Below are 27835 nucleotides of genomic sequence, written 5' to 3'. Positions count from 1 at the left end.
TTTCCCCCGCCCAGCGGAGAAGGCGGGTTAGCCACGAGCGATGAGCCAATAGACAATCAGCGTTTGAATTTGCGTCCTGGTGAAGCCAATCACAAGGGCCCAGAGTCTGCGGGGCGGGAGAGGCTGGCGACCTGGGGGGCGTAACTCCGTGGTCCTACCAGTAGGAGCTCCGGGCGCGTTTGAAAACGGGGCGGGGTGCGGTCCGCGCCTGCGTACGGCGCTCGGCGCACTTGCCCCAGGCGCGGGCGCGCTCGCGAGCGGTCTGGAGCGGCAGTGGCGTGAGCTCGGCGATGGGGAGCGGCGGTGGTGAGTGCTGGCGGGAGCCGGGCAGGCGATGGGTCCTGACTCGGGCCCCTAGGACCCGGGAGGGCGCGTCGTGTCCCTCGAAGCAGGGGGTAGGCACGGATCCCCCACTGTGAGCCCGCCGGCGCGGTTTAAATGCCCGCCCGGCGCCTACGCCTCCTGTTACCCCGGGGCGATTTAGGTTCTCTGCCCAGCAAACTTCGATTTCACTTCTCTGTGAAATCAAGAGCGATCCCCACAATATAGATTGATTTCACGTCTTGTCCGGGCTCTTGCGGGCAGTTCGATCACCTGGGTGTCGTGCCCGCAGCTTGGATCGGCGGAGGCAACAGGATCTGTCCTGAGAAAACGTCTCATGACCTGGGGGTGCGATTTCACTTGTTACAGTAGTTAAACACTTCAGATGTGTATTCTAGAGCAGGTGAATCAGGAAACTGTTATAATAATATTCTTAGAATATTTGGGAATTATAGCTCTGGGTATGCGTTTGGCTTTTGCAGTACATTTAGTTTCCGATAAAACTCAGGTCAATAGTTTGGGAGTGGGCAGTCTCTAAAGACCTCCTGGTGGAGTTTTACCAAGGCCCGGGGAACAGCCACTTTGCCTCAGTGTGAGGAGGAAAAATGGGTAGAAAGACGGACGCCTTTATAGACACGGAGGCAGGACCTTAAGATTCCTAAAAGGGGAGTGGGCCTTGTGAAATAAAGGGAAAAGCCATCAGCGCTGGATGAAGATTCTATTGCTGAAGTAAACATTGGAATAACTCACTGTGAGGAATTGGGAGGAGAGAACCTCTAAGGGGCTGTGTGCATCTAGACCAGTAAGGAGTCCTCAACATGTGTCGCAACCCCTTTGGGGGCAAACGATCCTTTCACAGGAGTTGCATATCAGATATTTACATTATGATTCATAACAGTAGCAAAATTGCAGTTATAAAGTAGCAACGAAATAATTTTATGGTTGGGGTCACCACAGCATGAGGAACTTGTATTAAAGGGTTAGGCGTTAGGAAGGCTGAGAACCACTGGGCTAGATCTTATGTTGCAATTTTCACTGTATGCTGAGTGTAGCAAGCCACTGGTTCTGGGACTGGGCAGCACTAACATCTGCCAAGCTGAGACCTGCCCTAGGACTGACTGGCTTCCATGTTCTGCAGAGCTGCCCAGTCTATGCTATTGAAGTTCCTAGGTCCATGCTGAACGTTATGCTTTTTAGTCACATGTGCAAATAGAAGCAAAGTAGGCTGGGCATGGTGGCTAACACTTGTAATTCAGTATTTGGTAGGTAGAGGCAGGGAGGATCAGGAGTTCAAGGGCAGGCTCAACTATATGAGTGAATTTGAGGTCAGCCTGGGCTCAAGAAACAAAACAAGAGGCAAAAATATACAGCAAAAGTCCAGGGACCTGGTTGACTGGCCGCACTAACTGCTGAGCCATTTCCCGGCCCCAAAGTGCTTGGTTGAGGTTCCACTCAAATGTTCGTCAGCATTGGCTGCTCCCTCCTGGTTGTCATGCGGATCCTGAATCAGAACGTTTCCAGTATCCAGTTACACACTCTCTGATATTCACCATGAGTGTTTGCCGGATGTTGAAGGAACCGTGGTATCTCAAGTAATTCATAGAGGACGCTTCATTTAATTTTAGGACTTGTTCTTTCTGTGAATAAAGGACAGTAACTATTAAATCTTTACCTGCGTACGACTTTTCATCTCACCAAGGCTTGTGGATTTTTTTCCTTAAGTGATCCATTGTAGGTGTGCCAAGTGTTTCTGCTATCCCGCCAAGCGAAGAATCAAAAGAAGACCCCGTAACTTAACCATCTTGAGTCTCCCAGAAGATGTACTCTTTCATATCCTGAAATGGCTTTCTGTTGGGGACATCCTTGCTGTCCGAGCTGTAAGTCACCATATGGAAACAATACCAGTCCGAATGTTGTTGGTTAAACTGTTACAGTCTCACGTTCTTAAATGTTAGTATAAAACTTTGACTCAAAAGGAAACCCAAGGAAATGGGTGGTTTTATTTTTTAAACGTTTGTTTTTTGATTTTATGTATATGGGCATTCTGCCTGCACCATGAGCCTGCAGAGGCCGGGAGAGGGCATCTGATCCCCTGGGACTAGAGTTATAGAGGGTGATCAGCTTAGCTGCCTATGGGTGCTAGGAATTGAACCCCAGGTCCTCTGGAACAGGGAGTGCTTTTAACTGCTGAGATAGCTCTCCAGCCCCAAGAGTAGTTTTATTAATTGCTTGGTTGATATAGTCTCAAGTAGTCAAGACTGCTCTTGAATTCTCCTGATCCTCCAACCTCTACTTCTAGAATGTAGGAATTACCTATAGGTACCTATAGGTACCACTTTACCCAGCTCTTCCTGGGGAAGTGACAGTGTCTCACTTAGCTCAGGATGGCCACAAAGTACCTGTGTAGCCAAGAATGACCTTGAACTCCTGATCCTCCTGTTTGTACCTCGTGGTAGGATTACAGGCCTTCAGCATTGTGCCTGTCAAAAAAGGGTAATATTAGGCCAGGCAGTGGTAGCTCACATCTTTAATCCTAGCACTTGGGAGGCAGAGGCAGGTGAAACTCTGAGTTCGAGGCCAGCCTGGTCTACAAAGCTAGTTTCAGGACAGCACTGTCTCGAAAAACAAAAAACAAACAAACAAAAAAGGTGGTATTATTAATAGGTGTTTGAAGATGATTCAGTTATAGGGACTACGTACTGGGATTTAACATGACTCATTGCAATGTTTATTTCAAGAGAAAAAAAGACCCTTTAATGGCAGTAAGATTTGCATCTCAAGAAAAGAAGACAGTGGACTGGAGAGGTGGCTCAGCAGTTAAGAGCACTACCTATTCTTTCAGGAGACCAGGGTTCAGTTTCCAGAACCCACATAGAGGCTAATAGCCATATAACTACAGTTCCAGGGGATCTAGTACTTCTTCTGATCTCCTCAGGCACCAGGCATACATGTGGCAAACACATACATGCAGGTAAAATACCCATATACATAAAACAAAACCAAAAATTTCAAAAAGAAGAAAAAAAGATTATGAACGTGGTGATTCATACTTGTAATCCCAGCAACAGAAAAAACCAACTCCTGAAAGTTGTCCCGAGATTTCCACACACATGCCGTGCATATGTGTATGTCCATAACGCACGCACACATAAGCCATATACATAATAAATAAAACTAAATAAATAGGAGTAAGGTAGTGTTAATAAGAATTTTTGAATGGTGGAAATAGAGCTGGGCATGGTTGTGCACGCCGTTAATCTCAGCACTTGGAGACAGAAGGCAGGCGGATCTCTGAGTTTGAGACTAGCCTGGTCCACACAGCAAGTTCTAGGACAGACAGGACTATATAGAGAGGCCTGTCTCTAAAAGCAGGGGTGGGGGTGGCAGCAAAATTTGTTTAGGGCCCTTTCAGGGGGTTGTTTTGTTTTGTTTAGAAATTCTGTCTTAAGACAAAATTTAGCAATTTAAATACCAATTATATATGTGTGTGTGTGCGTGTATGTATGTATATGTGTGTGTATACATATGTAATTTTATTTTATGTATCTGTTTTGCTGGCATGTCTGTATGTGTACCACATGCATACCTCCTGCTGGAGGAGGTATCATTGAGACCTCTGGAACTTGAGTTAGGAGTGACTTTAAACCACTATACGGGTGCGGAGAACTGAACCCAGGTCTGCAAGAGAAGCAAGTGCTCTTAACCACTGAGCCATCTCTCCTGTCCCTTCATTTAGGGATTTTTGTTTTATAAAACTGGACTCAGTTGGGGATTTAGCTCAGTGGTAGAGCACTTGCCTAGCAAGCGCAAGGCCCTGGATTTGGTTGTTTTGTTTTGTCTCTTTTCAAGACAGGGTTTCTCTGTGTAGCCCTGGCAGTTCTGGAACTCGCTCTGTAGACCAGGCTGTTGTCAAACTCGCAGAGATCCATATACCTCTGCTTCCAGAGTGCTGAGATTAAAGGCGTGCACCACCACTGCCCAGCTTCAGGAGCAATTTGAAAAACCATATATTCCAAGACTAGTTTGATAATTATATGCTGAGGAAATGGTATTAGGTAAATATGAAAAGTCTTTGTGTATCAGAATCCAGTGGTTATGTTTCTATTAGAGCGGAAAAGTTTGCACAAGGTATTTCAGGCAGCATGTATTGATAATGGCATATATGGTGCACCTGTATGTGTTGTGTGTTCAGAACCAATTCTGCAGTGAAGTCATGTGATACAACATGTCAGAAACACCTCAGTTCAATTAAATTTTGGTTTTTGCATGTTCAGAAATCTTTGAATATTGAAAGTTTTTAGTACCTCTATGTTCAGTTATATGACCCACAATTTAAGTTGTGCTGTAGGCAAGAGAGTGAGACTATCTTTTTAAAGAAAAAATAAAGGCAGAATGAAACAAACAAAAAGCCCTTTAAGACAAATGCCCCGTAACCTGCAATGCTGAAGTGGACTGGAGTTACTTTGTAGCCTTAGCTTCACGGTAAACGTTCACCCTAGAGAATACAGTAAACTGGCTGTAAACACCAGCCAGGAGGCCACTGTAGGGCTCCTCTATCACTTCACTGTTGGCACAATTCCTGCAGAAGCACGGGGTGCTAATTCCCAGCTGCAGTGGAATGTTAGGATGTAAATGCTTGCCTGTGCTGCTCCTGACTTGGCTTTATCTGCCTGGGATAGAGACTCTCTGGACTCAGTCTTTTCCTTTGAGTGCCTGTAACTTCCATGCCCCAGACTGCTCCACCACCAGGGTACCAGGCAGAGAAATAGAAGACAAATTTATTTATTTATTTATTTTATTTTCTTCCTTTTGGTTTGGTTTTTTTTTTGAGACAGCATTTCTCTGTGTAGCCCTGGCTGTCCTGGAACTCATTCTGTAGACCAGGCGGACCTTGATCTCACGTGCTCCACTGCCCAGCACAAGACAGATTTCTGTCCGGCCTGGCACCAACCTATTTCTCTAGTTCTTTGCAAAAGTGTCTTTCCTTCTTGCCCTCCGCCCCTGCCTTTGACAGTCACTGCACTGTGTCCCCTGGCTGGCCTGGAACTCACAAAGATGTGCCTGTGTTTGCCTCCTCTGGGTGCTGAGATTACAGGTCTGCACTAGCATGCTGAGTTCTTCTCTTTCTTAACCTCGGTGCCTGTTCTTTTGACATCATTCTCCCCCACCTCAGAACATCAGAGAGACTCACTTCTGGCTTCTCTTCCCTATGGAGAACAGTTTTCATACACAGGGACTGGGTTCTTTACCGTTCTGAGACTGCTGTGTCTGTATGTCCCATCTTCAGGAGCAAGGGTTGGGGGTCCCTGGTGATTCACACGTGGCTCTCGTTGCTCTGCAGGTACACTCCCACCTGAAGTACCTGGTAGACAACCATGCCAGTGTGTGGGCATCTGCCAGCTTCCAAGAACTGTGGCCTTCTCCGAAGAACCTGAAGCTCTTTGAAAGGTATCCTGGTGCTCTGAGAAGTGCCTTGATTGCCCTCTGCCGTTGGTAGTCTTGGCGTGCTGGCTAATGCCCCTTACCTGAGTCGGGACCTGTTTTCCCATTGCTCTCATCCCGGGGAAGAGACCCCAAGACTGAAGAGACCTGTCTGTCAGTCACACTGCTTCCAGCAAGCCATGTCATTGCCTGTCCTCTGCCTGTGCTGCCTCCAGAGGGTCCCACTCGGGTGGGAGTCACCTACCTGCTCATGGAAGCCTTATTCAGCTTTCTTGTGATATTTCAGTCACTGGATGACTCACCCCTCACTGTAGTCGTGACTGAGAGAAAGGACTGGGGGCAGGGAGGCGGCAAGCCTAGACCTGTGACCCCGGGAGCCAGTGGCCAGACCTGCTGTCTAAGCCCACTAATGGAGGTTAAAGACAGCATGTCCTTGGGACAGGAGTCTAACCCTGAGCCTTTTCACACCTGAGAAACTAACTCAGGACAGGATTTTCCTCATGAGCATAATTTCCCAGGCTTGAGCTGCCGGAGAAGTGCAGGTAGATAAATCCAATTACAGGATGCCATGCTTGAGTTGCTGCTGGATAAAATTTGTGTGTTTCTTTTTTTTTTTTTTAAAGATTTATTTATTTGGGGACTGGAGAGATGGGTCAGCAGTTAAGAGCACACTGCCTGTTCCTATCAAGGACCCAGGTTCAACTCCCAGCACCCACATGGCAGCTCACAACTGTCTGTAACTCCAGTTCCAGGGGATCCGGCACTCTCATGCAGATATACATGCAAAATTTTTTCAGGGTTTGTTTATTTTTATGCATGTGTGTGTGAGGGCTTGCATGTGTGTGATTGCACTGAGTGCAGTGCCCACAGATGCCAGAAGAGGGGGCTGGATGCCCTGGAACTGGAGTTACAGGTGGAATTTGTTGGGTTTTAGTGTATTCACAGTTCTACAAACTTAGCACTGTTCACCTTAGATTATTTTTATCATTCTACAAAGACATCGTGTACTCTTCAATGGGCATTGTCTTCCCCCACTCCCACACTCCCCAACCACAGAAGCCCTAGGCAATCTATTATCTATTTTCTGTCTCTGGGTTTGCCAATTGTAGACATCTCTTATAAACAGAATCATGAGATACTTGACCTTTTGTGATTGGCATAGGGTTGTCAAGGTTCATCCACATTGTAGCATGCAATCAATAAACAGTATTTGATTATATTTCATGAAAAAATATTTAATTAGGAAATAAGTATTTCAGCATCAAGCGTTGTGGTGGTACATAATCTTTGTGACCTAAAATAGTGTGGTATTTATGCTCTTATTGCCCCAGGGCTGCTGAAAAGGGAAATTTTGAAGCTGCTGTGAAGTTGGGAATCGCCTACCTCTATAATGAAGGCTGTAAGTCCCTGGGCCCTGATGCGTGGTGGCATTTGAGATAAGCACAAGCCTCTTTCAAGATTTAGCAGCTTAGTTCTTGCTGATGGTTGGCCCCATGTCTGCCCTTGACAGTTTGACATAGGTTCTAAGAAAGTCACCTCTTCCCCTCATTTGGGTCAGCAAGGGGTATCTCCAGGTGCCCTGCCTTCAGTACAGGTAACACCAAGGCCTATGCAGGGATGTAAATAGCTTCTTTCCTTGGTCATCCTGTGGAGTTGGGAAAGAAATCAGCATCCCTCATACTGCAGGGGATCACTGACACAGGCAGCCATAGTTCCATGTGGCAGGCAGCAGAGCTTGCCTGGAGCCTGAGTCCTTTTGCCCAAGGCTAGCTCCTTAAAAGGCTTTTGGCTTGCTTCTCTGCTCAGCACCAGAGGAAGGAGCCTTGGCTGTGCTGCCCCAGTCTCCAAAATGTGTAACGTTTAGAGTATAGACTCCCCTTTTCCTACATCTTAAAACTCTGGGGTCTTGCTGATAGTCCCTGTCCTTGGCCAGCTAACAGGACTGTTAGGACTGAGAGCCTGTGAGCAACCTGCTCTTCCTGAGGTTGAACTGAGGTTCTGCCCTCCCCTCCTATCAATCAGTTAGTCATTCCCAGAGGTCATTCAGCTACCTACAACGTGCAAGTTCATGATTGGTGGTGGTTTGTTTTGTTTTTGTATTTTCCTAGGGTTGAGTAACCATTGCTGAGCTCATTTTAACAGTCTCCTCCTTAAGAGAACTTCTGGACTGCCAGGCCTGTTACACTGAGAAACCAAAAAAAAACAGAAAGAGAAAGAGAGAGAACCTTTTCCCAGCCTGGTCCACATGATGAGTTCTAGGACAGTTCTACCGAGAGAGAGAGAGAGAGAGAGAGAGAGAGAGAGAGAGAGATCCCATCCTTCCAGCCATCTGCAGGGTCATTTTCCTCCAGGAGGAAGGTTGAGGCGGTGTGTGTGGGAGCATCATCCCCTAAGGGTCACAATCCAGGCTTCCTAAAGGACTCCAGGAGGGGCCTGTGTATCAGGGTTCGGGGAGAATTTGGAGCCCCATCCCACAGAGCTCTATTGTTCAAAGCTTTGTACTGTGTCAGGCTTTGCTAAAAGACTGGAGGGAGATCTTTGCTCTTTCCATATCCCAGAGACATCATGGGTTTGTCCTGTTTCTCCCACAGTGTCTGTGTCAGATGAGGCCTGTGCTGAAGTGAACGGCCTGAAGGCCTCTCGCTTCTTCAGTATGGCTGAGAAATTGAATGTGGGTTCTGAGCCCTTCATCTGGCTCTTCATCCGCCCACCATGGTCAGCATCTGGAAGTTGCTGCAAGGCCGTGGTCCACGACAGCCTCAGGGCAGAGTGCCAATTACAAAGAGTAAGTCCTGGCAAAGCCCACGGGGCATAGAGTCCCAGAGCGAAGGGAACCTGAAGTGGGTTCTGTGGACCATGTAAAGATGAGAAGAGGAGGTACACAAAATAGAGTGCAGGACTGGGAGATAGCTCAGTGGTAGAGCTTTCGGCCTGCATGCCGGGCGTACTCCTGAAGAGAAGACAGTGCAGATGTAGGAGACATCTTGAACGGATGTGGTAGGAGGTCTTAGGGATGAGGACCAAGATCTTGGTGGACATGTTGGTGGATGGAAACTAAAGATGTAGGCTGAATAAAAACATCCATAGCTGAAAACTGAAATCAGGAAGTGGTTGTGTAGGGATCTGGAGAGCAGAAGGCAGAGTTCTGTCTGCTGAGAACCATACTTACCTTTTTTTTTTTTTTTAGACTCATAAAGCTTCCATACTACACTGCTTGGGAAGAGTGCTAAATCTTTTTGAGGTAAGTTGAGTTTTTTTCTCTCTGCTCAGGCTTTGCTTTATTTTGCCTTTCAGTGGCCTTGATCCACAAAGTACTTGAAAAGCTGCAAAAGGGAATGTCCAAGGTCAATACAAACACCAGGCCCTGCCCTGAGTGGTCCTTGGCATAGAGATCCTGGCTCCCCCAACGCTGCTTTTGAGGGAGGTGAATGGGACCTTGTAAATAAGAGCCCCGAGAGTAGACAACGAGGAACTGGGCAGCCAGTGCCGCTTGGATCCTCGCCTGGCTCTCCTGTGGTGGGCCTTGCATAGCTTTTTATCAGGCTTTGTGATCTGTGGGCCCCTTTTGCGGGTTTAGAGCAGGTAGTAGCTTCCAGTGAACACATAGAAAGGATGTGGGAGACAAGTGAGGCCAATGACCACTGAGCCACCAATACCACCACCGTTCCTGATGTCTGAGGAGTTTCCTGTGACAGCAAGGGTGAATGCAGGCTTTGTATGGGGACACAGCCCCGAGGCCACACGCCATAGGTGAGTTGTTGAGCACCGTATGCTTAGGGACAGCCTTTCTTGCTCAGGTGTAGTTAATCCATCTGCCATCGCTCTGAATGTGATTGCTTAGAGGTATAGAAATGGAAGGGGACAGCTCTCGGAATGATTGGGTGTTGTGCAGAAGGGGAGAAAGAACCCTCTGCTTGGTCTTACTCTAGGACGAAGAGAAAAGGAAGCAGGCTCACACCCTTTTTGAAGAGTCTGCTCATCAGGGATGCCTGGCCAGCTCATACCTCCTTTGGGAAAGTCAGAGAAAGATGGATGTAAGTAGAGCCTTGTCTATTGGGGGACAGACCACATAGGAGCGATTTTGTGTAGTCCTGGGATGAAATTTGGTTAACAAAAGGGAGGATGCTTTTTCAGCTCCTGGTCTCTTGGGCCTTGGGCTCATCTGAGCATCAGGCTGTTTACTATCAAATGTCCCCCAAAGACTACCATTATTGGGGGTAAATGTTGGGGAAGCCAGTGAAGTTGAAGAATGGGGGAGAAAACATTTAGGAAGCCATGGGGCAGGTCGGAGTCCCTCCCAGGACACAGCCGTGTAAGGGTGACTCTCTTGTTGGCAGATGTCTGATCCTGGACGATACCTCCACAACTTCCGGAAACTCAGGGACTATGCTGCCAAAGGCTGCTGGGAAGCACAGGTGACGTGGAGATCTGGATTCCTCCTTTCAGCGTTGGGGCGGGACTATCCAGATTCTCAGCAGCAGACTTAGGAAAGCAATAAGAAAGATTGGTCCGGGACTAAGAGCGCTGAGTCTTTTGTTCTGCTTTAATTTTTTATTTATGTGTATGTGTGCTTGTCTGTATGTGTTCTGTGTGTATGCAATACCTGTGGAGACCAGAAAGGGATCTGGAATTGAAGTTACAGGCAGTTGTGAGCCACCTGATGTGGGTGCTGGAAACTGAACCTGGTCCTCTGGACCATCTCTTCAGCTCCTGTAGCTGGAGTCTTAACGTTTAGCTCTTGAGTGTTTAAGAAGACCCCAGCCATACTTTGTTTATCGTTAATCCATCTCCACCCTTGCGTGTTTGTTTGTTTGGATGGTTGGATTTGTTTTGTTTTGTTTGTTTTTTGTTTTGTTTGTTTTTTGGTTTTTGTTTGTTTGTTTGTTTTTGAGACAGGGTTCCTCTGTGTAGTTTTGGTGCCTGCCCTGGATCTCGCTCTGTAGACCAGGCTCTGCCTCCTGAGTGCTGGGATTAAAGGCGTTCAACACCACCCGGCTCACCCTTGCCTCTTGACCAGCTAGCCTCTTCATTCTAAATGTTGCTGTCATAATTCCTGCCACTCACTTTGAAAGGTTGTTCTGTAGGTCATGTTTATTGTGAGAACAAATGTTAGGCCACCTAAGAGTAGAGGGTGTAGAGTTCCTGTTAGTACCTGGCTTCACTCATCCAGCCAGATAATCAAGAATTTATAATTTGCTTTCAACAGACCCTGCCCTGCCAACTGCAGATAGCCTGCAGGCTAGGCTCTTGGTTTCATCCTGAACGGTGTTTGGGGGAGGGGGCTGTTTTAGAGCAAATCAAAGAATTTCATAGCTTGTTGTGAAGGAGAAAGCTTGTTCTTTTTTTTTTTGTTGTTTTTGTTTTTTTTGAGACAGGGTTTCTCTGTGTAGCTTTGCGCCTTTCCTGGAACTCACTTTGGAGACCAGGCTGGCCTTTGAACTCACAGAGATCCGCCTTCCTCTGCCTCCTGAGTGCTGGGATTAAAGGCGTGTGCCACCACCGCCTGGCCTGAAAGCTTGTTCTTACTGCCCCACCACATGGATGATAGATGTCCAACAACTCAAATACTAGGAAAGAGATGACAAGTCAACAGATAGAACAGTCTGTGCGTTGTCACACATTGTGTTCATGTCTAAAATGACTGTCAAAGATTTATAAAAAAAAGTCATAGTAAAATGCCTCATCATTTGCTGTCAAACCCAAGGACCGGAGTTTGATCTCCAAGGTGGACGTGGCTATCCCAAAGCCATCCTCTGACTGCTACATGCACACCATAGCGCGCGCGCGCGCACACACACACACACACACACACACACACACACACACACACAGAGTCTTAGTTAGGGGAACCTTTGCTGTGATGAACACCATGATCAAAAGCAAGTTGGAGAGGAAAGGGTTTATTTGGCTTACACTTCTATGTTGTAGTGCATCATTAAAGGAAGTCAGGACAGGAACTCAAACAGGGCAGGATCCTGGAGGCAGGAGCTGATGCAGAAGCCATGGAGGAGTGCTGCTGACTGGCTTGCTCTCCATGGCTTCTTCACTCTGCTGCAAGAACCCATCAATCACTAATTAAGAGAATGCCCCGGAGCAGTGGTTCTCAACCTGTGGGTCAACCCCTCTGTCAAACCTCCATCTCCAAAAATATTTACATTATGATTCATAACAGTAGCAAAATTATAGTTATGAACTAGCAACAAAAGTAATTTTATGGTTGTGAGTCACCACATGAGAATTGTGTTAAACGGTCGCAGCATTAGGAAGGTTGAGAACCACTGCCCTGGTTGGCTTGTCTATGGCCTGATCTTATGGTGGCATCTTCTTAATTGAGGTTCTCAGACGACTTTAGCTTGTGTCAAGCTGACATGAAACTATCCAGCACACATACATATAATATACACAACAAATAATAATGTAATACATTTTAAGAGACCCAGTATAATTAGAGTAGTAAGGTCCTGAGGGGTGTTCAGGCAGCTCAGGTTCTCAGAAAAGAAGGAAAAAAATACAGCAGGTTAAAAGGGGGCTTAATCCTAGTTCTCAAGAGACTGAGGCAGGAGGGTTAAAATTTGGAGCTATTTGGGGCTTGTCTCGTTAATGTGTTATATTTAATTTGTTTCTCAGTTTTTGAGTCAATAGCTAGTAATGCATGCAAGGTTTGTTTGTTTTTTATGATGTGTGTGGGTGTTTTGCCTGTATGTATATCCTTGTGTCTTCTTGGTGTCTGAAAAGGCCAGAAGAGGGTATCAGATAGTTCTGAGCCACAATGTGGGTGCTGGGAATTCAGTCTGGGTCCCCTGAAAAAGCAGCCAGTGCTCTTACCTTCTGAGCCATGTCTCTAACCTAAGGTAATTTTAATGGTGATGGTTTCTGCCAATGAAGGTAAGATCAATGAGACATTTGCTAAGAGTGCCATGAAGTCAGCCATCAGCATGGACCTTTGGGAGGGTACTTGAATAAGTATAGACAAACCCCAAAGCTGTTCTGTGGACTCGGCAGGCAGGGAATGGGCCACAATACAGTCAACAGAAACTCTCTAAATGGAAGAATAGGTAAGGATCCTGTGTCAGATAACTTGGAAAAACTAACAGTATTGCTAGGTGGGGGGGGGGGGGGGGAAGATGCATACAAACTGTGGTCATAAATACATTTATACACCAGGCTATAATTACCTCAGAAAACGGAAATGTGTCAAAGTTGTCAACAGTGGCCATGCACATGGAGACATACATGTAGGCAAAACACCCATATGCACAAGTATATGTATGTATATCTATTATTTATGTATTTATTAGTTTAGTTTAAAAAAATTAAAAGGATTCATACATTGGTGCCTACCCCAATTGTCATCAGAGAGGTTTCGTCAGTAACTGATGTACAGAGACCCACAGATAAACATTAGACTGAGCTCAGGGAAGCCTGCTGAAGAGAAGGAGGAAGGATCACAGGAGCCAGGGGGGGCAAGGACATCACAAGAAAACGCATAGAATCATCTAACCTGGGCTCATAGGAGCTCACAGAGTCTGGACAACCAGGGAGCCTGCATGGGACCAACATAGGCCCTCTACATGTATGTGACAGTTGTGTAGCTTGGTCTCCTTGCAGGACTCCATACAGTGGGAGCAGGGGCTATCCCAAAGCTTTGGCTGGCTTTCGGGAAGCTATTCCTCATACTGGGTTTCCTTTCCCAGCCTTAATACAAAAGGGAAGGTGTTTAGTCTTATGCAACTTGATATGCCATGTTTTATTGATAAGCCTTGAGAGTCCTGCCCCTTTCTGAACAGAAATAGAGGAATAGATTGGGGGGATAAGGGGGAGGAGGGAGGGGAAACTGAGGTCGGGATGTATTAATTAAAATACATTTCATTAATAAAAGAGAAAGGAAAACTGGTGCAGAGAGGTCCCTGTCCTGGAGATCTTAGCTGTGCTGCTCTAGCAGGTTGAGAGACTGGGACAGGCAGATGTGCCCTGTGTCGTCTACCCGCCCAGGCCTTGGGGTGGAGAAGCTGGCTCACGCTGCACCTGTCTCTCCGCAGCTGGCTCTGGCCAAAGCCTGTGCGGGTGGAAGCCAGCTTGGCCTGGAGTGGAAAGCCTGCAGCGAGACGGTCTGCCAGCTCTTCCAGGCCTCCCAGGCTGTCAACAAGCAGCGAGTCTTCTCTGTGCAGAAGGGGCTCAGCGACACCATGAGGTGAGGCCTGCAGGAGTCCCTGCTTGCTCTGATGGGAAGGCAATAGCATTTTTACACTTCCGTGGGTGTGAGTGTGCGTATGTGTACAGGAGCACACCAGAAGCACACGTGTGCACATGAGACCCAAAGTCGATGTTGCGAGTCTTCGTTGTTATTCTACCTTATTCAACAAGGCAGGGCCTCTCCCCCGTCCCTTAGCTAGCTAACTGTATTATTCTGAAGGTTCCATCTCAGCTTCCAAAGCTGGAATTAACAGTTGGTCCACACACACCTGGCATTTTCATGGGTTCTGGGGATCCAAACACTAATCGGCAAGCACTTCCCAATCTCCCCAGCCCTGCTGTAGCCCAGGCTAACCCTGGATTTGTGGTTATCCTGCTTTGGCCTCCTGAGTGCTGGGAGTATAGGTGTGAGCCTTCTCTAAAGCTGAGAAACTGTTCTAAACATTTTCCTAAGTTGAAGAGACTCAGCCTGCCACTTTCTAAAGCCAAAACATAACCTTTGTTAAATCATCAGTCTATTTGTGGTGCTCAGTGACCAGAAGTAAGACATCGGGAGCTGTTGCCCTCCTGCTCCAACCCCATCCCTGCCGTCCCCTCCCCAGGCAGCTACTGTGACACCGAGCACAATTGTCTCTCTTCCAGGCTCCAAACATTAGTGATAACAAAATGTAGAATGTTAGAGGGCAAAATGGAAAATGGGAGTGATTTTTTTTTTTTTTTTAAGCTTTCATTTGAAATTTCAAGGAAAATTTGGATTTATGATAGGAAACCTCTGGCTCCTTATAGGTATTGCTTGGAACATGATATATGCTCAGTAAAGGTTTTTTAAAAAATGATTGTCCTGGGGCCAGGGAGATGGTCTCACGGAGTAATTGGCTTGCTGCACAAGCATGTGGACTTGAGTAGTCTGATGCCCGGGACTTGGAGAGGAGTGGAGAATGAAAGTAGTGGCCTGTGCTTATAGTCTTGGCACTGAGAAAGTAGGGACGGGTGGGTCCCTGAGATTCTGCGCCCAGCCACCCTAGTCTAATTTGGAGGCCCTGGGTACCAGTAAAAGGTCCCGTCTCACGTTGATGCATGCCTTGAATCTCAGCACACTTGGTTTTTCCAGGTAGGATTTCTTAGTGTAGCACAGTTGTCCTGGAACTTGCCCTGTAGACCAGGCTGGCCTCGAACTCACAGAGATTGGCCTGCCTCTGCCTCCTGAGTGCTGGGATTAAAAGGCGTGCGCCACCACTTGGCCCCGGCACTCTTGAGAGCCCAATAATCCGACTTCTAAAAAAGATCACGGGGGGCCCGGCAGGATGGCTCATCAGGCAGAGGCGCTTGCTGCCAAAACTGAAAATACAAGTTCAGTTCCTACGACCCACTCAGTGGAAGGAGAGAACCAGTTCCCAAAGGCTGTCCTGTCTTCCAATACCGCCTGTGATAATTTATGGTCTTCGTCTCCAGGTTTTAACTTCCTGGGAGAGAGGGCCATTTCTGTCAGCCTTCTAGTGTCTGTGTGTCCATCTAGGTGCTGGGTGAAGGAAGTAGGGAGACTTCGGTGTGGGGATGGAGTGGCTCTGGCTTTAAGTGACATTTCTGGCTCTCTGATCCTCTGCAGAGCCTTATTATAAGGGCCCAGACAGGAGAGCCTGGTGGTCCAGGGTGACTGACCCCTGTTTCTAGGCCCAGGAGCTCTGCTCCATCCCCAGCCCTGTTGTGCAACCCATTTGCCTGCCTGCTTACACTGAGACTGAGCTCAGCCAGTGCTTTGGTGGGTGAGGGCTGATTGGATTTGTGAACACTGGAAATGTGCATGTTTAGTGGAGAGGGGGGCAGGGCGCAGAGATGTGTGGACTCACAGCCTCCCAGGAATAGCTATGGGCCTCCCCAACTCCCTGGGACATGGAGTCTCTAGGTTGGTAAAGCGGTGATTCCGAAGTGATCATCAGTTCATTTGTTTAGGCTGAACAGACTTGGGCAAAAATTGAAGGTGTGTCCCTTGTCCCAGTTTTCACAGGTGGCCCCTCTCTCCACAGATACATTCTAATCGACTGGTTAGTAGAAGTTGCCACGATGAAGGACTTCACAAGCCTATGTCTCCACCTGACAGTGGAGTGTGTAGACCGGTACTTGCGGAGGAGGCTGGTACCCCGGTACAAGCTCCAGCTTCTGGGCATTGCCTGCATGGTCATCTGTACCCGGTGAGAAGCCCCTTGGCCAGACAGGCAGGGTTGTGTGCATATGTGCTGGTCCCTCCTAGGCAGGGGCCACCATCCTCTCCTTTCTAGTAGCTGGTTTTTAAGGGGAATGAGTTTGGTTTTGTTTTGATTTTTTTTGTTTTAAGATTTATTTATTTATTATGTATGCAGCATGTATGACTGCAGGCCAGAAGAGGGCACCAGATCTCACTACAGATGGTTGTGAGCCACCATGTGGTTGCTGGGAATTGAACTCAGGACCTTTGGAAGAGCAGTAAGTGCTCTTAACCTCTGAGCCATCTCTCCAGCTCTCCGGAAATGAGTCTTAAGGGTCCTTGGTTCAGTTGTTAGCCAATCCCAGTGTCCTTTATAAGGGAGGATGGCAGGCAGAGTTGACCCTTTGTAGGTTGACTGTACATCTGCTGGGAGCCTGTATCCCCACACGATCTCAGGACCCAGAGCATAGACCACACTTTCCCAGCATCCAAAGAGTGGCAGTTGACAAGAAGGATGATAGCATTCCACTCTTAGCCTCCTCCTCAGTCCTCGGAGTTTTCCGAACTGTGCTACTGAGGTTGAATTCTCACGTCTTTATCATCAGTTTCCCATAGTCCCGGGCAGGAGTGTCTCAAGGCCACCACTAAAGCCCCATCAGAGCTATTCCTCCACACGGATGTCACTCAGAGGAGGGATGCTCTGACTCTTCGGCATGTGTCCCTTGGTATTTTGTCCCAAACGGCCTGTCGTCAGCCAGTGCTTCCTTTATCCTGGTTTTGCCTCTGGAAGTGATGTGGAAAGAGTTTTCAAAATGGTTTACATTTTCTTATTTTCCTAAACCAAATGTCCCCAGCATGGTCTACCACTTCCCCTAGGACATGCGTTCCAGACCCTTTCCTTGTCTACTGGGCCTGCTGAGCATGGAGCAGCACAGCTGCACTTACAGCTAACTACTTTCTGTGCTCTCTTGAGAGCTCCCTTGGGGTTTCTGCCGCTGTGACAAAACACATGACAAAAGCAGCTTACACTTCCCGGGAACCGCTCATCACTGAGGGAAGTCAGGGCGGTAAGGACCGACGCAGAGAGGCCAGGCATGGTGACGCACATCTTTAATCCCAGCACTTGGGAGGCAGAGGCAGGTGGGTCTGAGTTCGAGGCCAGCTTGGTCTACAAAGCAAGTTCTAGGACAACCATGGCTACACACACACAAAGACCTGATACAGAGGCCATGGAGGAGTCCTGCTTACTAGCTCACTCCTCTCGACTTGCTGGGCCTGCTTCCTTATAGTACCCAGGCCCATCAGCCCAGGGGCCTCACCACTGCAGTGAGCTGGGCCCTCCCTTATCAATCATCAGTCAAGAAAATGTCCTGCAGACATGCGTGTCAACCAGTCTGCAGAAAGAGTCCTCCTTCCCAGATGACCCTGGCTTGGGTCGAGCTGACGCGTATCTGAGCCTGCAGGCAGATGCCCAAGGCTCCTGGGATGAGTTTGTTCTATGAAGACATGAAGGGGCCCTGGCTCACATCTTGTTCTCTTCTAAGCTCCATGACTTGTGGCCACCAAAGCTACCAAGCTCGCCTTCCATACCTGGTTAGCCATATGGACATACCTAACCACAATGGACACCCTAGTACCTTTGGGTGTCCACATGCCAGCTAGAAGAAGCATGGTCATATTACCACAGGAGGAGGACCCATGGACTTCAGGGATAGCAAACCGACCCTACCATACTCCAAGCCCCTTTCAAATAGGCTCCTTGACCTAATCTCACACCCCAGGTCTTCTGACCAGTCATCCAACAGTGGGGCTGCTGTCTCCATGTCCCTGACAGTATAGTTACATCTTCACAGCCGTAGGACCACAGGCAAGCAGATAAATAACTGCTTTAAGATGTTTTAAACTGGGGACTGAGCAGGTGGTACACACCTTTAACCCCAGCACTTGGGAGTTAGAGGCAGGCTGGTCTGGAACATGTGAAACCTTGGTGTAACCCCCTCCTGCCAGCAGGCTGAGGTGACCTGGTCTAGCTCTCAGAGCCTCTGTTACCTCTGCTCAGGGTCCAGTGCAAGGCTCTCATCAGCCCATTTACATCCCTCTTTAGTGCCTGTGACCTTCTCCCTCCTGACCCCTCTGTTAGGCCGAATGGCAATGACTCATACTACAGAATGCCAAGATTGAGCAACAGTCTGAATTTGCTGGGGAGGGTGCTTGTGGGACCACTGGAGCAGAGTGTTCTGGTAGTTAGCTCCTGTGGCCAGTAGAGAACAGGGTGCCCACTTGCCTCAGGGACAGTCAGGATTCCTGTGGCCAAACACTGGGCTGTGTGTAGACCTTCAAACAACCTCTAGGCTCTTTGCTTCCAATTCCTGCTCCCACTAGCTCGCCTACTTTTGCATTTACATTGTTTATACTCAGATACTGTTAAAAGATAAGGCAGGAGCTGAAGATACCATTTAGAGCTCAAGTGTTTGTTTAGTGCCTGTTTGAACCACAGCATGATGAAACCAAACAAAAAAGCTCTCATCCATGAGGTGGTAAAGAGAACTAGAGACCTGAATTAGAGTGTCACTCACGGGTGAGTGAAAATGGGATAACCACTCCTGAGTGTGGTTGAGGAGAAGGTTTGTATTGTAGGTATGAGGGAGAGAACAGCCAGAGGTATCTGGAAGAGTCCCGACTGAGCATGACCGACAGAATAGACCAGGCCTTGAGAGGAGAGACAGACAGACAGACAGAGACAGACAGAGAGAACACCAAGATGTGTAGCCAAAATGGCTGAGTTATGGAAGATCAGAAGCTGGGGAAGGAGGTGAGGCATGGAGCACTGAGAGGAACCATGGGTACTCAGTGGGGCTTGTCCCAGGTTTCCTTGCGACCTGACACTTTGGTGTCTTGTTTTGACTCCCTCTTTGTGGCCCTTCTAATGCTTCTCCTTAGTCAAAGGCAACTGAATCCTTGGAGCAGCCGCCTTTTGACACCCAAGTCGGGAGCAGTCACATGGCGCCCTTACTTGAGGCCTCCCAGGGGCTTCCTGAGCTGTAGCCCCTCAGCTCAGGGCTGAGACCCCATCTCTTCATTCCAGGTTCATCAGCAAAGAGATCCTGACCATTCGAGAGGCGGTGTGGCTCACAGACAACACCTACAAGTATGAGGACTTGGTACGAATGATGGGAGAGATCATCTCCGCCCTGGAAGGGAAGATTCGAGTAAGTCGGGGTTTGGTTTTTCCTTTGAATAAAATTATCTTCCTGTTTGAGGTCACGGGGTAGGTGAAGGGGAGCTGTGGCCATCAGCTGTGGAGAGAACACCTAGAAGCATGGCTGTGATGTGCCATTATGTGCACTGAAATCCTGAGCTCGGGCATGAGCATGAACATCTAGGCCAGACCCTTGCCGGGCTGTGCCTCAGTGTAACATTGACGGAGAAAGACACACATTTACCTCCCTCCTCTGTCTAGGTCCCCACCGTGGTTGATTATAAAGAGGTCCTGCTGACACTGGTCCCAGTTGCTACCAGAACCCAACACCTGTGCAGCTTTCTCTGTGAGCTCTCCCTGCTGCACACCAGCCTGTCGATCTACGCCCCAGCCCGCCTGGCCTCTGCTGCCCTGCTCCTGGCCAGACTGATGCATGGGCAGAGTAAGGAGAAGCTCTCCTGGGGTGTGGGGGGTAGATTTTCCTGGTGTCTGGGAAGTTCTCAGATAGGAGAGGTTGGAAGGGCGGAGAGAAACACCTCCTCATCCATCCTGGAGAAAGGACAGCAGAACATTTGGGGGAAGGGGTAAGATGGCTCTAGCTGTTTAAAAAGAAATTTTGTAATCTGTGGCAACATGGATGAAACTGGAGGTTATGTTAAATTAAAGTAACCAAGCACAGAAAGATGTCACAAGTTTTCACATGAGGAATCCAAAGCGAGCCCGTTCTGGGAGGCAGAGGATAGAGTAGTGGTTTCTAGGGAATGCATTCTCAGAAATAGGAAGAACGGGGAGATGGCATATATTGTATGTTTCCAAATTTCTACAAAGGTGAATTCTTGTTCTTTTGAGACAGGGTCTTAATATGTGGTGCATTCTGGCCTTGAACTCTGAATCCTCCAGTTTAACCTCCTGAGTGCTGGGATTGTAGACATGAGTTCTCATAGTTGGCGAAGAGTAAATTTCAGATTTCCCATAAAGGGGACCAATATATTAACTTGTTGATTTGATGGTTCCATTTATTCATAAACAATAACATTACTGTATACCTATAATGTATATAACCATACTTTGTTGTCTTATAATAAAAATAAAATTAGGACAAAATAAAAATGATGGCTCTAACTGGAGCTGTATGGAGTTTTCCAGTTGGTGGGCCTTCTGCAGAACTTCCCAAGGATGTTTTGGTTGAGCTGTTTGGCTTTTCACATTTATATTTAACATGTTGCATTATGCGTGCACACACTGCCATGGTATGAGTGTGGCGGTCAGAGGGTGCATGACTTTCAGGAGTCGGTTTTCTCCCTCTACCATGTCGTTAGGTCCAGGTCCTTAGGTTTGGTGGCAAGTGCCTTTGCCCACTGAGCCATTTCACTGGCCCTTAAGGGTATTTTGAAGGACCTGAAAGCCTGAGTCTGGGAATGTGTTATAACGTAGCAGAGTTGTGGGGATTGTGGGCACTGTCACCATTCTGGCCTGTTTCTTCTCCAGTACAGCCCTGGACCTCTCATCTATGTGACCTCACTGGGTTCTCTTACAACGACCTCATGCCCTGCGTCTTGAGCCTTTATAAAAAATGGTGAGCCCAAGTCTACACTCGTCTCTGAGCGCTGGAGAGAACTAAGTGGGAATGTTGTGAGTCATGGTCAACCTGAGCTGCTTGTCAGAGTTCCAGCTATTGTTGTTGTTATTATTATTATTATTATTATTATTATTATAGGATGTGTGAGCACATGTGCCACAGTGTACATGTGGAGATCAAAGAAGAGCTTTCTCTTTTTTTTGAACTGAGGACCAAACCCAGGGCCTTGCGCTTGCGTTCTAACACTGAGCTAAATCCCCAACCCAGCTTTCTCTTTCCACCCTTTTGTGGGTTCTAGGACTTAAACTCAGCTCATTGGCTTGCACAGCAAGCATCTTTACCCACTGAGCTGTCTTGTGAGCCCCAATTTGGCATTTTAAATCCCAGGCCCGGACTTATTTCTATGTTCACATAGAATCTGTCTTCTTGAGGAAGAGGAAGCCAACAGACAAGGAGCATCCCCCATCAGTCCTTGCCTGTGCCTGTCTGCTGTACCCACACATCTCAGCTAGACTCCACTGCTCTGCAGCCTCCCATCTTCACCCTGTTAATGGACCCTTTACTCACCTCACAGGACCCTTTCTGGTATTTAGAAAAGGGCCAGAATAGGAAAAACAGGTTTCTGTAATGGAATCTCACTTAAGCTTAGGCCCTGTGCCCAGCAGTAGAGGCCAACACAAAATGAACTTCATGGGGTTTTGTTTGTTTTTTTCTCGTATTGCTTGGGGGATTTCTGTCTTACCAGTCTTTGGCTTCTGTATTATGGCTCTCAATTTTATGTTTTTATGGGCTTTGTTGTTTGTGTGTGTGTGTGTTTGGGGTTTGTTTGTTTTAGCTTTGTTTTGTTAATTCTGGTTTGCTTGCTTTTTTAGCAAGTCTATTTGTTTTCTAGAGAGAAAGAAGACCTGGAGTTGGGTGGGTGGGGGAGTGGGGAGAAGGCAGGGGAAGGGAAGCCATGATCAGAGTGTTTACTGTATGTAAGAAAGAAGGCAAAAGGCCAGACTAGGGTAGCACAGTCTACACAGGGTGTCAGCTAGTGACAATCTATAGAAAACAGGGAGTGGTGCTGAGTGGTGGTGAGTGGGGCTAGAGACGCCTCAGTGGCTAAGAACATCTGATGAACCCAGAGGTCCTGGGTTCAGTTCCCAGCATCCACTTGGAGGCTCATAACTATCTGTAACTCCATTTCTATAGGCCTCCCATGCCATCTTCTGATGTGGTGCATAGATGTATGTACATGCAGGCGAAACACCTATACATATACTCTTAAGAATGAATAAACCATTTTAAAGAATGAAACAGGGTGGGGAGAATAGATGGGGATGTGGAACTGGTACATGGGTAAGGCCAGGGTCCCTTGAAGGAAGCACATCCGTGTTCCAGGTTGGGGACATCTGTGCAGGGGCAGGTGCAGACAGACGTTTAGACTGCTGTCTGGAAGTGGAGTGTCATGGGACTTTGGGCTGGGTTTGCATCTGCCTGTGGCTGCTTCCCTGTCTTTTCCCTGTCACTTGTAGACTTGCTCCTCCCACTGCTTGCTTGCCTACTGCTGCCTTCCTCCAGGTCTTTTCTCCAGGCTGTACTGCTCTCTGGCCTCAGCACCTCTATCCTGAGGAACCAGGCAGTTCTGGCTTCCTTTCACGGCTCACAATCCCTCCCTGAGGAAATTAACCACTTCAGTATTCACAACTGAAGCAGGACTCCTCACCTCAGCCCAGGCTGCCATGCTTGTATGTCTGAGCCGCTGCCCTCTGCTCTGACTGGGTGTTCCTCCCATAGGTAGTATTGATTGCTTTTCCATCCAACCTGGTGCTTTCTGGGTCCAGTGCTCTTTCCTTGAGAGCTGACTTTCATGGTGGCCCTGGTCACGCCTTGTGTTGCCTCCTCATAGCATGTTCTTTCTGTTTGCCTCAGCCCAGAGCATCATTCTTGGCTTCCGGGGTAAGGTCAGAGCCCTCTAGAATCATCCACAATGCCTCTCTCTCCACCAGCAATTCTCTGTCCTCCTGCCTCCCCACTGAGTTCCACTGATTGGGACCTGTCAGCGTTATACTTTTGCCTACCCTGTTTTTCCCTGTGGTGCCCAGACCGTGTAGCTGGTGGCTGAGGAAGCAGAGGGACTGTTATAAACAGGATCGGTGGCTCAGCCCTCCGCCTTTTCTTGTACTGGTCCTGATGCTGGCAGCCAGAAGTTGTTGCTAAAGATTGTTTATTTGCCCAAAAAAAAAATATATATATATGTGTTTGTGTATGTTAAACTCATATCTTCAATTTTTTTGTGGTTGTTGTTGTTTTTAAACCAGTTAAGTTAGAAGCATTTATTTATAAACTAAGTTAGTTTTTTTGTTTGTTTGTTTGTTTGGTTGGTTGGTTGGTTGGTTGGTTTTTGAGACAGGTTTTCTCTGTATAGCCCTGGCTGTGTTGGGACTAGCTCTGTAGACCAGGCTGACCTTGAATTCACAGAGATCCACCTGCCTCTGCTTCTGAAGTGCTGGGGGCAAGTTTTTAAAAAGTTATATAACTTGAAAAGGCTTTTAATATATTCAGAATTATATAACACATTTTAGAACATTTTCACTAACCCTCAAAAGAAACTCCACTCAGCCAGGTGGTAGCGGTGCATATCATCTTTAATTCCAGCACTGGGGATGCAGAAGCAGGTGGATCTCTGAATTCAAGGCTGGCCTGATCTACACAGTGAGTTCCATGACAGCCGGGCTACATAGAGAAACCCTGTCTTTAAAAAAAAAAAAAAAAAAAAAAAAAAAAAAAAGAAAATAAAAGAAACCCCACTCTTTTTTTTTTTTTTTTTCGAGACAGGATTTCTCTGTGTAGCTTTGCGCCTTTCCTGGAACTCACTCTGTAGACCAGGCTGGCCTCGACCTCACAGAGATCCACGTGCCTCTGCCTCCCAAGTGCTGGGATTAAAGGCGTGCACCACCACCGCCCGGCAAAACCCCACTCTTTAGCATCACTTGACATTTCCCAACTTCTCTGTCCCCATCATCCATTCATTGCCTTTCAACTGCGGCTTTGCCCATTCCAGACCTTGCATGAAGGGGCCACTTTGTGAGTCTGGTTTCTCCCTCTGTGCATCCTGTTTGAGGTTCATATTGCGATGTGTGTCGGTGCTTGAGTGAGTTTCACTGTCTGAATGGACCTTTGTCTGTCTGACCATTGTTGGATATGTGTGTTGTTTCTACCGCTGACTGGGACAGACATCCTTGTGCAAGTTCTTGGGGTGTTTGTTTCTCTTTTTCTCGGGAAACAAACCCCTGCGGGGCTGCCAGTCCTCACGGTTGTGTGTCCTCATCGACGGGACTGGTCCTGAAAGCTTGCTGTCCTCTCCTATGGGGGAGTTAAACTAAGTTTGGGTCGGTGAGGTTCACATGTCAGTCTGTCTGTCTGTTTCCAGTTTCCATGATGATGCACCCAAGGACTACAGACAAGTCTCTCTGACTGCTGTCAAGCAGCGCTTTGAGGATAAGTGCTGTGAAGAGATCGGCCGGGAAGTGGTATGTCCCCCTTTGCCACCGAGGCTCCTGGGGAGAGTGCCTGAGCAGGTTTTGAGTTCTTCACTCTGGCCTCCCTACAGGTACTGAGCTATGCAGAGTTGTGCACTGCACTCGGAGTGAGACAAGAGAGCCCAGAGCCCCCATCTTTCCCTAGCACAGGGGAGATCCACACCTTCCTCACCTCGCCCTCTGGGAGGAGAAGCAAACGGTGAGTCTGCCCTGTCCATCTGCAGCCGTGCATGCATGCTCTCTGTATCGGGTCTGAGTCTCCGCCTTGACACCACAGGCATTTGTCTGAGCCTCCTGAGGCTGTGCCAGGGAGCAGCAGACCCCGAGTTAACCCAGGGCTTTCTGGCCTTGGCCTGTTCCTGAATATCTGGGTTCTGGCCCACCTCTCCTTTCTCAGAAGGCACTGTCTGTCTTCCTTTGTCTCTAGGGCTCCCTTTGAGGGAAGATGTCCCGACCACAGTAGATCCTGTTCAGGGGTCTCTCCTTGCCTACGCCATCATTCACCTGGTCCCCTCTGCTCCATGATGTGGTACAGCTGGTAGTTGGGTTGTGGCCTGAGCAGGGTCCTTGTTGCCGCTCCCTCTTCTCGTTCCTTTGCTCTGTACGGTGCTATTGCTCCACATCACACATCCCAGCGCTCTGGCTCTCCCTTCTAGAGTAACTCCCCTCTGTGCCAGCCCTGCCTTTGTGAATCCTCACACCCTGTGTGCTCCTGAGCAACCTCAGGTCAGGCGCTGGGTGGCTGGATGGTACATATCATAAGAGCCATGAGTGTTCTGTGGTGGGATGGGGACCCTGGCTTCAGACCTTGGTCTCTTGGGGGACCTGAGGAGGCATCAGTGTCAGGGGTTAACTTTTCATGCCTGCTACAAAAGAAACACCACAGCCTCTTCCACCGTGTGCGTGAGGGGGAACTAGGTCCTCCTGAGAGGACCACTGTGCACATCTTGCTCTGCACTTGGCATTCTTGAATACCCAGGTTACCCTTGGGGAAATCTTGATAGACACATGTACTAATCAGGGGTGGTTCACTGGCTCCGCTAAAGACCTGTTTCCCCAGAAAACCCTTCATAGCCCCTTCAGACTTCCAGAAGAGACCTCCAGGGTAGCATGGGGATAGCCACACTCACGCTAAAGTCAGCAGCGGAAAGGCCTGGTGGGTGTGGCAGCTTCTCCCAGAGGCAGACCTTCCCATAGTGCTCAGCCCTGACCCCAGGTGGGCAGGTTTGCTGGCCTTGCCGAAAGAGAGACTGCAGTCAGGACCGGCGCTGCCTCGTCTGGTACATCTCGTACCCTAGTAGAGTCCTCCTGCCACGAACCAGAGGGGCCCTGGACGCCCAGCTGACCAGAGTAAACCAGGACTCACTCTAGACCAGGGGCCTGGTCTTAACCCAGTTCTTCCTACAGTTAATCCCCTGCCCTTCAGGGCTCAGACCTATGCTAGCTTCGTGGGTGTCTTCCAGAACACACAGTGAGAGCCAGGGTCATACAGGCATTAAGGACCAGAGTGGTTGCCTAGGTGCTGCTGCTGTGGCCAGGCCTCATGGACTCTCCCTACCTGCAGGAAGCGGGAGAACAGCCTTCAGGAGGGCAGGGACAGCTTTGTCACCACGCCCACCGCAGAGCTGTCTAGCCAGGAGGAGACACTGCTGGGCAGCCTTCTGGACTGGAGCCTGGACTGCTACTCTGGCTATGAAGGAGACCAGGAGAGTGAAGGAGAGAAGGAGGGTGACGGTGAGTGGCGTGGATCGCGCAGATGGCATGGGATCCGAGGGCCACCTGGCACTGTGCTGTGGGGCGAGGCATATGAACCTGGTGCCCTGGGGTCAAGGGTTCCCACAGAGGGAGAGGGTGTGGTCTAAACCTGTACCCATCTCTCTGAGCCATTGTTGGTTAAAGGGCCTTACTTAAGCAGACTGTAGAACACTGCGTGTGTCGTGTGTGTGTGTGTGTGTGTGTGTGTGTGTGTGTGTGTGTGTGTGTAAACTGCGGGAGGCCCTGTCCCTCATCTTCTGGCCAGGAAGACTGACATGGACAAGTTTCAGCTGCTTTTCTAATTGCTTGCTTCTGGGTCCACTCAGATTAAGTGAGTTAGGTGACGACCAGTCACCTTCTGCTGCCCTTAGGGTCGTGGACAGGCCTCCCAGTTTGAGAGAAGCAAGGCCACTCATGGCTGCCACCTAAGCAATACCTGGGCCACCCAGTCCTGAGCAGGTGTGGGGTCACTTCTGATAACTTGAGCTGTACCATAAAGACCTCCCCCCACCCCCAATTTTTCAGTTACAGCTCCCAGTGGACTCCTTGATGTCACTGTGGTCTTCCTGAAACCAGAACAGCACTGTTGCCAGGAATCCAGTGATGAGGAGGCCTGGCCAGAGGACAAGGGCCACCAAACACCAGGCACCCAGGCACCTCCAACTCCGGCTCCCAGGCCCCTTCTCTGCAACAGAGGAGATGTGGGCAAGGACATCACGACCTCTGGATACTCTTCCGTCTGCAGTGGGAGTCCCATAAGTTCCCTGGATGTTGGCGTGGGGGGTTCTCCCCGATCTACCTCAGTGCTGTCTGTGGGCAGCTACTCAAACACAAAGCCTTGCCACCATCAGGCCAAGAAGTCCTGTTTACAGTGTCGTGCCCCAAGCCCCCCAGAGAGTGGGGTTCACCATCAACGGGTAAAGCGCCAAAACCTGTCAGTGCACGGTGATGAGGACATGAACTTAGGGTTCCTGAAGCTCTGAAATGTTAGTGTTTGCCACGGTGAATGTTTACTGGGGAGGGCTGCTGTTTCTCTAGGACACTGAAGGCAGGTGCTGTGTAGCCCCCAGAGGGGGAGTTGAGTGTGAGCCGTCAGAACACCAGACAATGAAAGCTCTCGGACAGCAGCCTCGCAGCGGCCAGGCCACACCTGTGGAACCCTTCTCTACCCTTTGTGTCCTGCTGTCTGTGGGAGCATGGGCCTCTGTGTTGGCGTTCACAATCCCAGGCCAGGAGCTGATGGCTTCCTTGGAATACTAGTGGCCCAGGTAGCCTAACACAGTTCAAAGCCCCGCTGCGTGTCTTATTTTAGGCCAGTGGGGAGCTGTCATCTGAACATATCACTGCCCCCTTCAGCCCGTGTCCCCACATGTCAGTGTTGACTGCAGCCTAATGGTCAGGTGTCAGGACCTTGATGCTGGGACTAAAAGTTCCTCCTTTTGGCACTTTGAGCTCAGTTCCAAAATCTGTCCTCTCAGAGTGGTTTGTCTGTGCCCCCTTGTATCCATGTGACCGTCTGTCTGCACTGAATTTCTAGGCCATTCCTTTCCCCCATCTTTATTTCTAGGTTTCTTCTAATGAAAAAAAAAAAAAAAAGGAACCGTTTGAAATAGAGGCTATCAAATAAAAAGATAACAGAT

At 48.6% G+C, this 27835-nt stretch overlaps 1 protein-coding gene across 1 annotated transcript; it reads left to right on the top strand.

The window, feature by feature from the left end:
• Positions 1–198: 198 nt before the first annotated feature.
• On the top strand, positions 199–27835 carry Ccnf (cyclin F). Its single transcript, XM_036196390.1, has 17 exons — positions 199–306; positions 2044–2198; positions 5663–5769; positions 7095–7162; positions 8355–8548; positions 8951–9004; positions 9693–9797; positions 10101–10178; positions 13803–13954; positions 15981–16145; positions 19224–19347; positions 19599–19779; positions 20826–20913; positions 24332–24431; positions 24512–24639; positions 26005–26174; positions 26721–27835. Exons 1-17 carry the CDS (start codon positions 291–293, stop codon positions 27176–27178), a joined length of 2343 nt encoding a protein of 780 aa, XP_036052283.1. The 5' UTR covers positions 199–290; the 3' UTR covers positions 27179–27835.

The sequence above is a fragment of the Onychomys torridus genome, chromosome 8 (genome assembly GCF_903995425.1).
Source record: "Onychomys torridus chromosome 8, mOncTor1.1, whole genome shotgun sequence".
Classification (NCBI taxonomy): domain Eukaryota; kingdom Metazoa; phylum Chordata; class Mammalia; order Rodentia; family Cricetidae; genus Onychomys; species Onychomys torridus.
Note: the sequence above shows the minus strand (reverse complement) of the source record. Positions and strands in the feature narration are given on the sequence as shown.